Genomic DNA, 15,815 nt, shown 5'->3' with positions numbered 1-15,815 from the left:
CCAGAACATTTGCTGACCAAACATGCAGTCCCGTCCTTTTGGGACGAGCTTCTGGGTCCACTCACATTCAGGACCAGATGTGCCAAGCCAAAAAGTGATTGCATGTATTTCAACTACCGCAAATGGCTTGTTGACCTATAATTTCAAGCCATTTTGAGCAAGAAAGATCATTCCGATTAGAAGGTAACAGCTGGAATAAATTTTTGGTGACATCAATTTTATATACCCTTTATTTATGCAGGTAAAATAAGTGTCATTGATATTAAAATGTCTTTTTTAAGAGAGATCTGGCCAAGAGGGAAGCAGAAATTGCAACTAACAGTTCTATTGAGGTATTGGACTGGATTGATTGTAATGTAGGTTATAGAGATACTTGCAAAACAGGTCATTTCTTTATTTTATATATAATCTCTTCTTAATTCCTGTTGACTGCAGTCTACTTAGCAATATAAGCAAAGGTATTACACAGAAAACACAGAGAAGCATTGGAAATCACTTTTTGGGAGACAGAGGGGAGAGAGAAGAGTGCTGTCATGTGACTCCGAGTATATTTTTGTATTCTCTCCAACGTTTCTCTGGTCTCTTCTGGAGGCACAGGTCACTGCCCCTGTCGCCCATTTGTCATTTCTTCATCCAAAAGGTGACTCTCTTTTCTTGGGCCTCTTCCCACTTTTAAATTTGTTTTCACTTTTCAAGTGGGAACTCCTCTCTTCCAATACACTGACTTTAAAGCCCCCAGGCCACACCTGCGAGAGAGTGAGAGCACAATGAAGCTCCGAGAGCAGCAAAACAGCGGACTGCACAGCACCCCGTTTCCACATTAGCTCAACAAGTGTACACACGGCGCTGATGAATCTCCAGTAATTACCGCCTCAGCCGAGCATTTCAAAGCTGCATTCCTGCAGGCGTCCTCCAGATTTGTTGTATCATTGTTCATACAAACAAATCATAAAGCAAAGCGTCGGCATGTGGCTTGATTGGGGCTGCTATTACGTGGATGGATGGACGGAGCGTGCGCAGAGTAAACAGCGGTGAAACTTCACAGTGTCAGTGGCTTCAGTTCTATCTCCCGGACGCACAGCTGAAGGGATGAGCTAAGGAATCAAATCAATAGTCAAACGTCTATGCACACAAGGTTTTGTTTATTGCTTTGGATAATCAAGAATCGGGCCAGGAAATACTACTAATAATATATATTTATTTTCCTCTGGGAATAAAATATGCATTAAAATATATACATATATATCTTTCCACCCATAATCCAATACGTATCAACTTTCAGCTGATGATCTAGAATGAGCCACAGCAGAGGACAAGTTCAGATGCCGACGGGAAAGGAAGACACATCCATCTGCATTACAGGAGCATGACAGGCCCTGTAGGTGTGTCCGATCCACAGACAAAGGTAAAGACACTGTGTGGGACGCAGTGCGGAGAAGGGAATGTTCATCGCAGCTGACCCGGCATTAGCTAAACAGAGCAGGGGAAGAGAGAAACGGGTGTCTGAATGGGTGTTTTCACCCTCTCCAACTTTCTTTTTTTCTTTTTACGAGGAGTTTCAATTTCAGGCTCGGAGGTCGTGGCCTCTCTTTTCCAAGCCTTCAGAGAGGAGGTGGGGCCAGGGGGAACCTGTCGCTCAGAATAAAAAGTCCGGCGGCTGAAGAGGTGCAGGCCTGCTCATACCCCTGTCTGCCGGACCAGCGAAAGCAACCTCCTCCAGCCAGCCGGGCCGGCCAGCTGCCTCGGGGAGATCCCAGGTGGCAAATATTCCCCTTGCTGCAGGGAGGGAGAGAGCACGCGATCCCACCCTTGCGGACGTCTGGAAATTTGTCGAGTCAGGGTAGCTCGAGTTCTGCGGTTGCGGTGACCAGTGAGACGTGACTTATTTGTGTGTGTGTGTGTAAGGGGGAAGGGGGGAAGGCAAGTTTCTGGCACCCCATTAACAGCAGGATGGGATGGGACGCTGTGGAGGCGCTTTAAGGGCCCTCGGCGTCTTGTCTTCCTTCACCTCACAGCTGTGGTTTATGATCACTTTTGCAGGGAAGTGAAAGTTTGTGTGCGGCAGCTGAATAGTACCGTGTATTCATTGTGTGTCTCAAATGAGTCCCTCATGACTTCCAGTGAAATTTGATCCCTGTTAGCAACGAGCAGGTGAAGAGGGAGAAGTGAACAGCGCAGCAGAGCACAAAATGGGAAACGAGTAACAGAGGGAGCGAGATAAACACACAAGAGAAAAAGGAGAGTGAATTAGAGAGGAAGCCTGGTCGCTGGAGGATTGAAAAATGATTTCCCCTGGCTCTGCAGGTTGGAGATACAGAGCACAGATCAGCGGAGGAAATCCCCTTCTCCGCACTGCTCCATCCATCCCTCCTTCATCTCCACTGGGTTTCCTGCACTCTGTATCCCCTGAAACGGGAGGAGGCAGACGGTGTTCCAACCTGCTGCACATTTCATGAGGACTGCTCCACTATCAGCATGTCAGACTAAGACACCGAGGGCCACACGCAGACATATTTGAGCCCAGAGCTGGCACTTTGTGATAAAAGCTAGATTAAAAGCAGAAGGTGGACCAACCACATCAAATTAATTTCCTGCACAAACAATCAGTTTGGACAATCATGCATGTCTCCAATAAGGCCATTTACAATAAAATGAAAAGACCACACGCACAAAGTTCCATTACAAACCTTTTTATTAGGTAACAGAAAGCCTTTTGTAACTCTGTGTCTGTGTGTGTATGTATATAAAAAAAGAATTAACACGTTCAATCACTTTGACCTTCTGTTGATGCTTCAAAATAAAAGATTTATAAATACCACGAACAACAAAAGCAAATACATTCTGCTTTATTTTGAACAGATTAGAAGAAAAGAAAAAAGGCGATTTGGACGTAACACATGTGAACTTATCCAGCATTCGTTTAAAAATAAAAATTAAAAACCTAAAAAGTAAGACAGAAATGGGCTCCTTTCCAATTAAGGATCTGCTTAGACTCGTAGCCTTGAAGACTATACTGGTAGTTTTCTGTGTTTTAGGGTTCAAACAGCAAATATCTGATTTTTTTAAAATCATAGTTTTCAAATTATTTAACGCAAGTAGACATCTTGTTTATTAAAGTACAATATATACATCATTTCCCCCTAAAACACAAAACCCAAAACAGTATAGGGCTTCAACTTTACCTTGGATTGTATACAATGTACATACAGTACATACATGAAGTGGACCGGTCCCAAACCCCAGGAATGAGACCCGTCCTGACCCAGAGCTGGAGCTGCGCCTACATACTGGAATCAGCTGCCTTTGTTCTCTTTCACAGCAGTCACACTCCTCGCTACAGCTTCCAGGTGATGAGGTGTAAGGCACTGACAGCGCCTCATGATAGTGCAATGCTCAGATGTTCCCTGTACCTTTTGCTCTCAGAAAAAGGCCCAAACAGGGCCCAGTTTTCCAAAAAAGAAAAAAAAAAAAAGTATCCATTTTCAAACCCAGGAGAACCATTCCGAAAGGGACTGTGCATGACATGACGATGCATGACCCTGGCAGCGTGTGGAAACTAATGAGCATGAAGGAAACAAAAAGAGCAATGCATCGCGTGTGTGTGTGTGTGTGTATACAATCTACACTTCCAATAGAAGAGTTAAAAAGACAGAAAACTGGAGAAAACCCTATTCACAAAAAAAAGTAAAATAAACCCTGCTTTGGTAAAGCAGTTTTCAAAATGCACCATCACTATATAAAGCTGATTATCGCATTCATATAATATGATGAACATATGCATCTTCTCGCGCTCCCTCACTGTTTGAAGGAGATTGTGTGTGTGTGTTTGTGTGAGTGAGAGATCACGAATATGTTCAATGTTAAAATACAGAGAAGCCTGCACCAGGATCTCCATGTGAGAAGTGCAAAGGCCTCAGCAGCACATTAATTTCAAACTGAAGGTGGCATTTATCACCTGTGGAATTTTTTTTTTTCTTTCTTTCTTAACGCCCGCCGTCACAGAAGGTCACATGTGTTGTGTTAACAAACGCTGCATAAAACAAAGAAAATGAAGACGTGCAGATATTTAACACCCATCCAGTTTCAAGCAGACTCAGTCGCACGGTTACTTCTGCCACAAGCCTAGATAATGCTGCAGTCTCTGGGGAAGCACATGGTGCTGAAGTTTAAAGCACAAATGCAAACTTTTGTTTAGAACAGAAAGCAGGCCTGCCTGTGACCAAAACACTGGGACTTTGGAACAAAATAAATAAACAAAAAACACTAATATATATCCCACAATCCAAGAGTTCACCATTTAGTGAAGAACAAAACCTCCGCAGCAACAGGAGAATGGAAAAGGGATGTCATAAAACACCCCGGATCACTTTATGTCTCTGACATGAACAAAGATAGGATTAAGTAAGAGGAGACTGCAGTGTCTTACTTTCTCTCTTACAGGTGGTCAACTTTAAAAACTACAAAAGATAGCATCTTTATTGAAAAAAAGAAGATGCAGAGTTTTAAAATACCTCACATAAACTTCAATTTTAAATACCTCAAAGAGCTTCCGTCTTCATTAGTATTTAGCTTTTTGGTGGCTTCTTACCTGATGCAAACAGCATGGGGAGCCGCAAGCTTATATTAGTGTGTCAAAGCAACACCAGTCTTTGTGACAGGTGGAGGGTGTCAGGGATCATCTGGTGGAGCAAGTGTTAGTTTTTAAGTCAGGACAGAATGGGAAAAAAATGAATGAATGAATGAAGTAGTGACAGACGAGGATCAGGGCAGCTGCTGCAGCTTTTTAAAAAGCACAGTAAAAATTACTTTTGATATTTACAATGAGGAACAAGAATACATTCAGGCAGCAGAAGGAGAGGGGGGGTGGCCTCTTCTCTCTACGAGGTACATTTGGCACTGCTAATATTCAACCCATCCCCACACATTCTAATACAGTCATTCTCCATCCCTTTGTCTTCCGTCTTCACCAGACTAACTGGAACGTTAAGCTAAACTCTGACTTCTGTGGGTCATAAAGTGTCACCTCTGCTCTTACTGTTCATTCATGTAATACTCGGGGCTTTGAAGTGGTAAACACTGCAGTGTGGGGCCGGCGGAGCATTCCTGCGAATGTCTTTTGATAAGACGCAAAACTACGCAGATCCAGTGCTCCCCCCATGCTCGTTTCCCCCCCGCTTCAATCAGCAGGAGTCTTTGGTTCAGAAGGCACATGTGTGTGCGCGTCTCTCCACAGAATCCCTCCTGCATTTTAGTCTTTTTTTAAATATCCTTTGATATAAAAACCCCGGCAGTGTGCAGGCCACCCGGACTCCGGGTTTTTTTTTTTTTCCTTCTTCAAAAAGTCAATCCATTTCCCAGCTTCCTGCTGGTAGTCTTTTGGGAATGGCGGAGGGAGACTGTGGGCGGGTGTAAACTTAGATACCATTGGTCAGATCTTTGATGACGTTTGCCTTCACCAGCTTACGAAGGAACTCCTTTTCCTTGGATATGTTGTGTGTCCATGACTGCGGGATAATCAAAGGAAAGGACATATTCAGAAAGATACAACATCACAGATGAAGCACGAGGATAAGTGGTGGGAGGAGGCATATTAAACAGCACATTTTCCAACAGCGCCAGACAAAACTGTATGTTAAGTTTAGGGTTACTATATCCCCAGTGTCTATACATGCGGGTGTTCAAGTGTACAACAATGGAGCATGTGTTAAGCCATGGTGGTCAGTCTTCTGTCCTGCTGTGCTATAAGAATTCAGTCCAGTGGGATAGTTAGGGATAAAAGGAGAAGGAATATATAGAGAAAGGAGGCACAGGGTGGAGGAAGAGACCTATGAGAGCGAATGGAAAAAAGTGGAGAGCGTCAAGACTCTCTTATAAGGTCTGGCTGTGTGTCTGTCTGGGTCAAGCCTCCTACAATTACATGATGGGAAACGCCACGGCCTGAAAGAACAATAACCTGCAGTTTTCGCAGAAGTCAACGGCAAAATTACAACGACATTTAACCTCTTAAGCCCCAAGCCTAACTGATCTCCTGCCTTTTGCCCCCGTATCAGGGGGCGTTGGGGCTTAAGAGGTTAAAATACAATAACAACAATAACGACCTGCTGGCAACCACTGTTTGGGAGAGAAAAGTGTGTATTCCGCGACCAGTTGGCAAATATTTACTTAAGGTTACGTGCAATCGCTATCATTAAAAAGGTCCACGATGAAAAGCTCCTTCCAGCTGCTTTGGTCGCTAGCAGATTTGGTTGTCAGTAATTTGTGAATATTTGCAGACAAGTTGGCGTTTTTCATGTAAACTAGTCACAGAGGTAGCGAAACTGAAAAGTGCACCTTGTGGGGTCATCATCTAATATGTAATCCAGCATGTAAGCACTCGAGACAGTTTGCTCTATTTGCTTTTAGCTTCCACTCTGGCTGGTTTTATGGTGTTTCATTAGCTTTAATGACGATCCGCTGTGGTGACCCCTATAGGAAGCAGCTAAAAGACGAGGAGGAGCAGGGTAGAAATAAACCCCAATGCCTTCTCAGCTTCACTAAAGGTCTGTCCGTATCCACTTTGCACACGGGACAGACAGGGCAACATATGCATTGGTTGCAATCATGTCTTTGGGTAACTTCCAAATAATAGCTCTAAGACTTTATTCCTCTTTGACTTCTTTCTTTAGTGAAACTCCACATGACAAAAATGTTAAAGTTGCGACCATAAAATCAAAACTGGAAGATGAGCAGAAAGATGCCAACGTCTCCACAGCCTCAGGTCATCATTCTCTGTGGGTTTTCACAGTCATTTCATCAACTATTGATCCGATCAGTTTAAATTAGATCGTTTCCAAGCACAGCTTTGAGATGACAAAAATGAGGATGCATAGATAGACATGTATTGTGGATTTTAATCCTCCACCCAGACAGTTAAAGAACAGGCCTAAGAATAGCTGGAGGGTTTACCAGTTGTGCGGTTCCAGAAAAATCAAAACCTCAGGCGCTGGTTAAGCTTTCCAAACAACAGAGATAAAAAAAAATGAAAGGCTAAAAACATTAACATTAATTAGCCACGTGTGGCTGATGATGACAATGCTGATGAAGATGATGACAATAAATGCCAAAGGTTTACTGGGAGTTTAGACAAAGGTTATCATCATACTGAGCTCATGGTTTACACATGTCAGCGCAGGGGTGACATCTCGGATTCAGCTCGGTTTCAGTGTAAACACAGAGATCCAGACGTGATGGAGCAGAGAGAGCTCCGTCATGAGGACGTTTAGAAAACGATCGTTTAAGTGCCTGATGAAAGACCGTTCCCACTTCAATCTAAAAATTTAGTTCAACGATTTTCATTTTTCATCTTTCATGAATTTATGTTTTAATTTATCAAGAAGTTTCAACAATCTTTCATTTTGTTTATGGTTTAATATACGTACGGCGTTTGTTTCCCTTTTTCCCCAGACATTTTCTCTGGTTTCTACTAATCTGTGCTCTTAATCTTTCATGAAAGCAGCTCTGACTTAATTTTCCAAATCAAATGGGACAAAGTTACAGACAGGTGACAAATTAAGAGAAGTGCCTGAGCCCTTAAACCTCAGTATCGAGGTGGCCGGATGTGGCTGGCATGCTTTTCCTCTTTGAAGCATCACTCCATAACAAGCTGTTTAGTGATTGCTTTCATCTTACAATGTAGCATTTCCTGATTCTGATGGGCGTAGTCTACATCCATCTGAAGGGCATGAGGGGTCACTGAATGGTTTAAAAAGTATTGAAATACTGTGTATTGCATGCTATGGCATTTACACATCTTAGCTATAGAAGATATTGGATCAGTGAAGGGATATTTTTTGGAAAGTTAATCCTTTCACAAAACATCCAGAGACTTGGAGCTGATGGCGCAGTTATCAGACACAAAATGTTCCTGACACCTCTGCAGCTTTAACAGTCCCTTGTAATCTTAAATATTTGTAGAACAACCATTAGCCAACTGCAAAGAGCTGTTTAGCACTCCGGAGCACCTCCAAGCATTTTTTCCCCCATAAGCTCATAACGGCTATAATTTTGGCTTTAAAGAAGAAAAAAAAATGGGAGAAGTTGAACCCCAAAAGAATTCTTGGACTAATATTACCATAAGTCCAAACAGTGACTGCTTTGTAGTGAATGTATTTTGGCTGTAGGCCAGTTCACGTCCCCCTCGCACGCCTTCACAGGAGTGGTGGTCCCTCCTAATCAAAGTCTACAGTTGTTACTTTGGTTATTCTACTGTGGCCAAAGGGTAAGGAGCAGCTAGAATATATTGTTCTCATTAGGAATGAGCCCGTGTCGTTCCGCATTTCATTTAAAGAAATCTTAAAGAGTGCCTCCAATGCTGGATTACCCTGTAGTGAAATAAGTGCTGATGTGCGAACGCTCACCTCTTTAATGGCGGACATTTTGACAGACTCGTAGTAGTGCAGAGGTGCGTAGGGCTTGTTCATGTCGTAACCAAAACCAGCCACCGCCACCTCGTCGCAGTTGTGCAGTGCCATTGTTATAGCAACAGTCCCCAAAGTTGGAATGTTCTGTGGCAGAAACACAGGTGTGGGCAACACACACGCACACACTTTATTAAAATGAAAAACAGGTATGACAAAAGAAAATCTACCCAATTATTATTATAATTTTCTCATTGTATCTGACACAGATGTATTCTACCACTTTCGTATCTGCTCCCCTCCCTCCCTCTTCGGTACTTCTGTCTTTGTTCTACTTCACTGCTGCTAACTGACTCTGAACACTTGGTGATTAACTATTACCTTTGAGATGTGATGCCTGTAGACCCCTGCTACGGCACGCTGATCTACAAGGTTGAAGCTGTGCTTCCTAACCGCCCTGGGGTGCCAGAGATCTGGGATTTGGGGGGGTAAGTAAAAGGGCCTCTGTGTGTGTTTGATTGTGTGTGAGGATGTTGCGGAACAACAGAGAGTGTGTGAGTGTGTGAGTGTGTGTGTGTGTGGGGGGGGGGGGGGGGGGGGAGATGCAGGGTGCAGAAGAAAGCAGAGGGAGGGAGGCCCTATTTAAATCATTACCCTGATTTGCAGCCCTCAGGGTAGGTGGAGCTGAACCAGCAGCTGGCCAACCCCCCACTGCATGTTCTAATAAGAGATTATTTTACACACATGCAGCCACACACACTCAACATAAACACCAGTATAACAAATAGTCCTCCTCATTAATTCCCATGTACATAAACATACACTGTGATGGTCAGAAGAGAAACGGTAAAGTGTTTCTAGGGAAAGAATGTGCCAAATCATACAACTCTACAGCCAGACAGCCCTGCAAACACCCAGACACAAACACAAACGTGCACACAGATCATCATGCACTCGCTCTCTTACACACAAACACACACACATATATAATGTGATGCCCACATGTTCAACACATGTTGCAGAGCTGAGTTCATGCAGAGGTATTCTTGGTGGCCCCCAGAGGGTGGTGTTAGGGTGATACACTCCTGATGTCCCCTCCAATTCCCCCTATCCTCGCCAAGTGTACACAGACACATACACACACACTGTTTGCATACACACTATATACACTTGCACACCAGTATTTAATTTCAAACAGTCTGATGTTTAGTTTGTAATTTTTCTGCTCTGCAATCGATTTGATAGCCACCAATTTAAATTTCATCACTTTACTTCTTAAACAAAATATTCTCTGGTTAAAGGGATGACACGGCAGCAGAATTCACCCTGGCTCCGGGTTACAGCGAGTATTCACTTGTTTTTAATGTACCGAAGTAAAATGCAGTGAAAGATCGGAACGCTTTAAATCCGTGGCTCCCTAATCGCAGCTCCTGTTCCAAGAATGAACTCTGCTCATAACTTACAGCAAAATAAGCCCCTAAATGGCTCCAGAATCAGCAGATTATATAACATGTGTATATTTTCTTCAATTAGTTATTTAAAAAAGAAAAAGAAAAAAGAAAAAGACTCTTGTGTAAGCAGGGCGCAGACGAGTGGGGCTGTAATTATTCTGCATTTCATTTGGAAACACAGTCCAATCCCCTCCCCATTCTTTCGGGATATTGAGCTCTCATTCTCTTACAAAAACAGATGAACGTCGCATCTATGCATACAAAGTCAATATCTGATGTAGCCTACGTAACTGGCCGACGCCGTTGCCAGCATTTATCCTTGTCTGGACTGCACAGTTACATTTCAAGGGGGGTGCACGTCAGGTTACACCACTGAACACAGTACATGTTTGGTTTTTTTTTGGAAGGGTGTGCGGTTACAACATACCTACAGTGAAGGTTTAAAACAAAAGTAAATTCCACTGTTACTTACTCCTTTGCCCATGAGGCCATTGTTGAATGGCAGGCCAATGAACTGGAAGGCAGCCTCCTGGATGAAGTAGGGGTTGAGGATTCTCATCTCTGTCGGCTCCCGAGGCACAGACTGAGCCACCGACTTCCAAAAGCCATCTGTGCCCCTCTGAAAAGTAAAAAGATGGAGGACAGCAGAAAAAGGTCAGTTTGTGTATGGTAAAGAATTTGTTTTACGCTGTCAGATTAGAGACATGTCACAGAGGCACAAATGGGTAAAAACAAAAAACAACAACAAAAGGTTTCAATTGATGGCATTGGTGATAGCCAACTAAAATTTACCAACCAAACATCAACAAAAGATTATCCTCCTTAAACAAAGAAGCAAACCAGAAGCCAGGCTCTGTCTACCACTGATTGGGGAAATTACTTCTGGACCTTTAATGAATGAAGGGGAGGTTGGGGGTTGCCGTTTGCAGGACACCAGCAATTTTGACCCATCAGAAGGAAAGTCTAGCAGTTTGTGAGGGATGCAGTTGCCCTAGAGTGGTAAGGAGAGGCTGCACTCAAGTCCTCATCAAAGTTTTAGAAGATGTAGATAAGACAATAGTGCAACACACAGTTGAACCTTTAAGGCTTTAGTGCCATTTTCCTTCCGAGAAAGAAATACTTCATAATCCAAGTGAACACCAAATAAGGAGAATGATTATAGGTGCTGATAATAGTGCTGCCGTGTTAATATGCACCGACTCTGGAGCAAAACTGCTCCATTACCGTGCGGGGACTTTCTGTTTCCTACAATTTTCTCAGGCTTCTGGAAATATCAATATTAGTGAAAAAATTGATTTTGACAAAAAATCTTTTGTAGACCCACTTTTGTCTGAAGCCAGACACCCTGCTGGGAACCTATCCATACTCAACATCTGTGGGTAAATATTGCATTAGAAAGAAAATCACAAAATCACACCTTGACCCGAGGGTGTTCCGAGAGACCTCGGGTCGTTTTACACAAGGCAATCTTCATCAGTCGCTAGCACAACCCGTCAGACATGCTAGTAACACCACCTGAATAAAATTATGCAACTCTAATGAAAGGCACTTGCCCAACTTAGTCTTTCCAGAACAGCCTACGGATATTAGTAAACTGAGACACAGACAAAAAGCTCCCCCTTGGAGAAGTTTATACATAATGCAAGTGAATCCTGAGTCGAAATTAGCTCCCTTTACTGCATTCAATTCAAATGTTACACTAAATTAACAAGTAACAAATTAACAGTGCGTGATTGACTTGTCTCCTAAGATCCATGAAACCAATGTGAATCACCTGTTCAAACAGTCAAACACTCGCCTGGCTGCCTTTGATACAGCGATGTGTGTATGTGTGTGTGTTTGTGTGTTGGCAGAGGCAGTAGCAACAAGTCTGATGGCTTTGTGGGTTCAACAGTGGCGGCTCTTTTTGAACGCAGGCCCAGCTCTGTGCCCTCGGCAAGCCGCGACAGGAACAGCAGCTCATCTCTCCTGTCAACACAGCTTGTGTTTGCCAGAAATCTATTTAGCCGAGCTGTTTGGATGTGTGCAGGTCTGTGTATGCTGAATAAAGAGCGATGCATTTTTTTCTTTATTCTAGGAAGGAGAGCAGCTAATGACACACACACACACACACAGCAATGACCTGACATGCACATAGACACAAATGTCACAGGGTGGGGATCTCTTTGAAGATCAGACAAGTACAGGTGGTTTTGAGAAATGTATGAGCAATTAGTATGTAAGGATTTGGGATTGTTAGGAAGGATGGGAACAGTGGGTATGTTTATGAGTTCAGGAATGTGGGAAGCTGCTCACAACCCTGTTTTCCAAAACGCTGTAACACTTTGTAACATGTAAACAAAAAACAGACAGCAATGATTTACTTGATCCCAAACTTTGAGAAGGAAAGATATGGTGGATTTCAAAATGCTGTGAAAACTTGGTGAGCAAATGGTTTAGAAAAAAACAACAAAACAAAACATAAAACTACAAATGTTTTAGTGATCATAAAAAATATTCAGAGAATTCAGTGGCATTCCTGTGCACAAGAACAAGACTGAAAACAAGTCATGAATGGCTGTGATGTTCAGCCTCAGGCTGCACTGCATTAAAACCAGACAGTTCTGTACAGAGTCAACACACAGGCTCAGGAACAAATCACAGGAGCAGGAAATAAATGTTAAAACACAAAAATAAAATTATTAATTCCACAGACTTCCTTGTACATGAGAGATCATTTAAGGTGGATTAAGGGGGAGTGGAAAACTGATCTATTTTTATGGCCAACTTGCGCTTCTACAGAGGCACCATTAGGGCTTGAACATTATATACAGTTTACCAAACCACATCCTGCATGTACTACATTAATATGGCTTTGTAGCAAAAGAATCTTGGTGCTTAACTAGCTAGCGTGCAGTAAACACCTGCCACCCACTGGAAACATTTGGTACATTACAAATGAAACATGTGCGAGAAGGACGACAAACCGCTGAGCAGAATGAGAAAGAACTTCACTTTCAAACAATAAGCCCTGTTTTGGACGTTTCATTGAAGGTTAAACACACAGCAATGAACAATGAACATCAAAATGAAATAAGATAGGTATCCAGTAAATAAAGAGTAAAAGAAACGTCTTTAAAGCAGCACTGAAAAGGCTGCACTTCCAGCGATGAGTAGCGTACAATCTGTACTTAAAGCTCCTACAAATAGCCTTAAGAGAACAGGATGTGGCTCCCACTGTGGACTAACTGCTAACCTCTGTGTGAGCACGCATTTGTTTCTCAAAACAAAGCGCTGTAACTTTGCCCTAGACACGATAGGAAGCTACGGAAATGGTAATGGACTTGCTCTTATATAGCGCTTTTCTACTCTGTCTGAGCACTCAAAGCGCTTCATACAACTAATTCATTCACCCAATCACACCCATTCACACAAGCACTTTTTTCTGAGTGCTAAGTAATCTACCATTCATACACATTCACACTCCGATGGATGTATCGGAGAGCAACGCGGGGTTAGTATCTTGCCCAAGGATATTTGGCATGCAGACTGGAGCAGCCTGGGATCTAACCACCGACCTTCTGGTTAGTGGCTGACCTGCTCTGCCACCTGAGCTACAGCCACCCGGAAAGAGTCTTTCACACCACTTGCTAATGACGGACGCACACATGCTCAAAGGTGAACACACGTGTACTGCATCGGCTGGCTGGGCTGTCACTGAGCTGTGTTCAAAGAGGAAATGACTGTTTCCGTTCTCCTGTGACAGCTTTATGGTTAAATTGGTTTAGATTATTAGATTTAAGTGTGTGTACAAGGCGGTGCGCTCCAATAAAGCACCTGTTAAAACAAACCTGAACTGGGCAAGTTAATTATTTGCAGTGCAAGGAGATAGATCCTAGAGGGGGTCGACATTACTTAGTTACAAAAACTTAAAAATCAAGCTTAGTGCCAGTCAACCGTGTTGAGGAAAAGATGATACAACTCCTTGCTGTCTTGTCAGAAGGTGGATCTCAAAGCATAATGAGCCTGAACTGAGCGCAGATGAGCAGAAATGATGAGTTCACAGATTCAACAATTCTCCAAATAACAGGAACAGCAAGCTTATACTTGCTTATACATCTACATCAAAGCACAGCATACAGCTCGGGCTGGCTTAACCTCAAACTCTCAATTACACACATTTGTCCACTACAGCCAACATTCACGGCATTTCTTGAGAGCTAATTATAAACATTGTTTACCACATAGTGCAGAGAGTTGGAAATGCAGTTCTAAATGTATGCACTGTGTGAGACAATCCCCAGCACTATATCAATGCAGTGATGTTGCGATAATATCTGTGCAATACTGATTTTTCTGTGCCGAGGATGAAGAGGATGTACCAACAGAGCAGTAATGCTGTTGAGATTAGAAATGGACTATTATTGATTCCTCGGCAACCACAAACAAAAGCATGTACGATTAAAATAGATGGCAGAGTACAGGTAACTTGTCAGCTTGAGCTGAAGCCTTACAAAAGCTAAGTGTATTTGTTTTGTGATTTCAAAGCTGCTAGAAAAATCACAATTACATAAACCATTAAAGAAGAAAAAAAAGGGAGCTTGAATCAGAGGATTAAAGCGTGCCACAGGATAAGGAGAAGTCCTACTGTAAGCCTAAAGATGGAAAGGATCAAACAAATGGAAAAAGTGAAGCAAAAAGGAATGGTACTGTTGTCATTAACAACAGAGCTAAAAATCTCGAAAAAGGTAACTAAGATCATGTGCTGGTGAGATACCTAAATTAGACTGTCCATAAACATAATGGTATGTATCCTGTGTCCTTGCATAAAAAGGCTCAAATAAGCAACAGCTTTGGTTTAGAGCCTTCCATTGAGAGTTTTTAGCGTGCTTTGGTTTCATTGTGGCTTCCAGCACAAACCAAAACTGAACTCACCTTAAAACTAAAGTGATCCGCTGTGTTAAGTGAAACAACCAGCTCAGTTTATAGCTTCTGGGGGTCCGAGTAAAAAGTGCAGACACGTGGAACAACAATGAAATATGAGGGAAAAAGGGAAAAAGGTTTCACATTTGCAGGGTTACTACAAGTGGCTTTAAATGCCTTCAGCGTAAACCATCTGCCACAAGCAGTGAAACCAAACAATCTCGTCACCAGAAGCGGTTTTCAGTTTCAGCTTACATGTGACTACTCTTCAGATTGATCTCAGAGTATTGCTTCAATAGCAACGAATGGCTTTACTTCCCTGATTGACATCCGTAACACTTTTTTGGAGTTTTTCAATCCTGTAAACTTACCGAGCGAGAATGTGGTTGCGTTTGATGTTTGTGCCGTGGAGCTGCACGGCTCAGACGAGATGGACCGAATTTCCGGAGGACCAACTTAAAGCAATTTTGAAAACGTAACGGCAGGCCCAAACTGTGAACAATCACAATTACAGCTGCCTGGAGGTCATTAGCACTGTGTACATGTCAGGTCTCTGAGTTTACAAGTGGTAGTGTCTTACCACTTAAGTGCTCCTCTGAAGAGGAGCCATTTGTGCAAGAATGTCTGAATGGAGAGAGGTAGCAGTAAAACCTGGAGGTGCGCAGCAGGGGATTACAGTTACTAAAGGTCCACTTATAATATTCCCCCTCTTTGTTTTTAAGAGGGAATCTGAAGCGGTCCTCGATTTGTGTTTTTTGTTTTCTTGACACATACCACAACCTCTCCTCCCACTGAGGTCACAGTGATTGATCAATTCCTGGTCTCTCTGAGGTTACTCGGTATGGGAAGCACAAATCTCCAAACTTCCACGATTGCAAAGATGAAAATTGTGCCAATGCTTCACAACACTACAACCTTTAAAACCAGCAGGTGCAGCAAAGTCTCTGGGAAATAACAAGTGACATGTTGAAAGATCACAAGCAGTGTCATAAATATATATATTGGTGACCTTTTGACAATTCATAGGTCACCTTAAACTCTCATAAATACATCATTAATCAACATC

General features: G+C 42.7%; 1 protein-coding gene across 9 annotated transcripts in view; it reads right to left on the bottom strand.

The window, feature by feature from the left end:
• Nucleotides 1–4,458: 4,458 nt before the first annotated feature.
• The window catches only part of st3gal3b (ST3 beta-galactoside alpha-2,3-sialyltransferase 3b), a 73,274-nt gene continuing 61,917 nt past the window's right edge, over nucleotides 4,459–15,815 (bottom strand). For all 9 annotated transcript variants that reach the window (XM_085139638.1, XM_085139640.1, XM_085139639.1 and 6 more), the window contains 3 exons: nucleotides 10,320–10,466; nucleotides 8,397–8,543; nucleotides 4,459–5,504 (listed from right to left, as the gene is read on the bottom strand). In XM_085139638.1, the coding sequence (XP_084995764.1) occupies nucleotides 5,415–5,504; nucleotides 8,397–8,543; nucleotides 10,320–10,466 (384 nt within the window). In that variant the 3' untranslated portion in view covers nucleotides 4,459–5,414. The remainder of the gene's footprint in view (nucleotides 5,505–8,396; nucleotides 8,544–10,319; nucleotides 10,467–15,815) is intronic.

This window comes from Neolamprologus multifasciatus, chromosome 18 (assembly GCF_963576455.1).
Source record: "Neolamprologus multifasciatus chromosome 18, fNeoMul1.2, whole genome shotgun sequence".
NCBI classification, from domain to species: domain Eukaryota; kingdom Metazoa; phylum Chordata; class Actinopteri; order Cichliformes; family Cichlidae; genus Neolamprologus; species Neolamprologus multifasciatus.
Note: the sequence above shows the minus strand (reverse complement) of the source record. Positions and strands in the feature narration are given on the sequence as shown.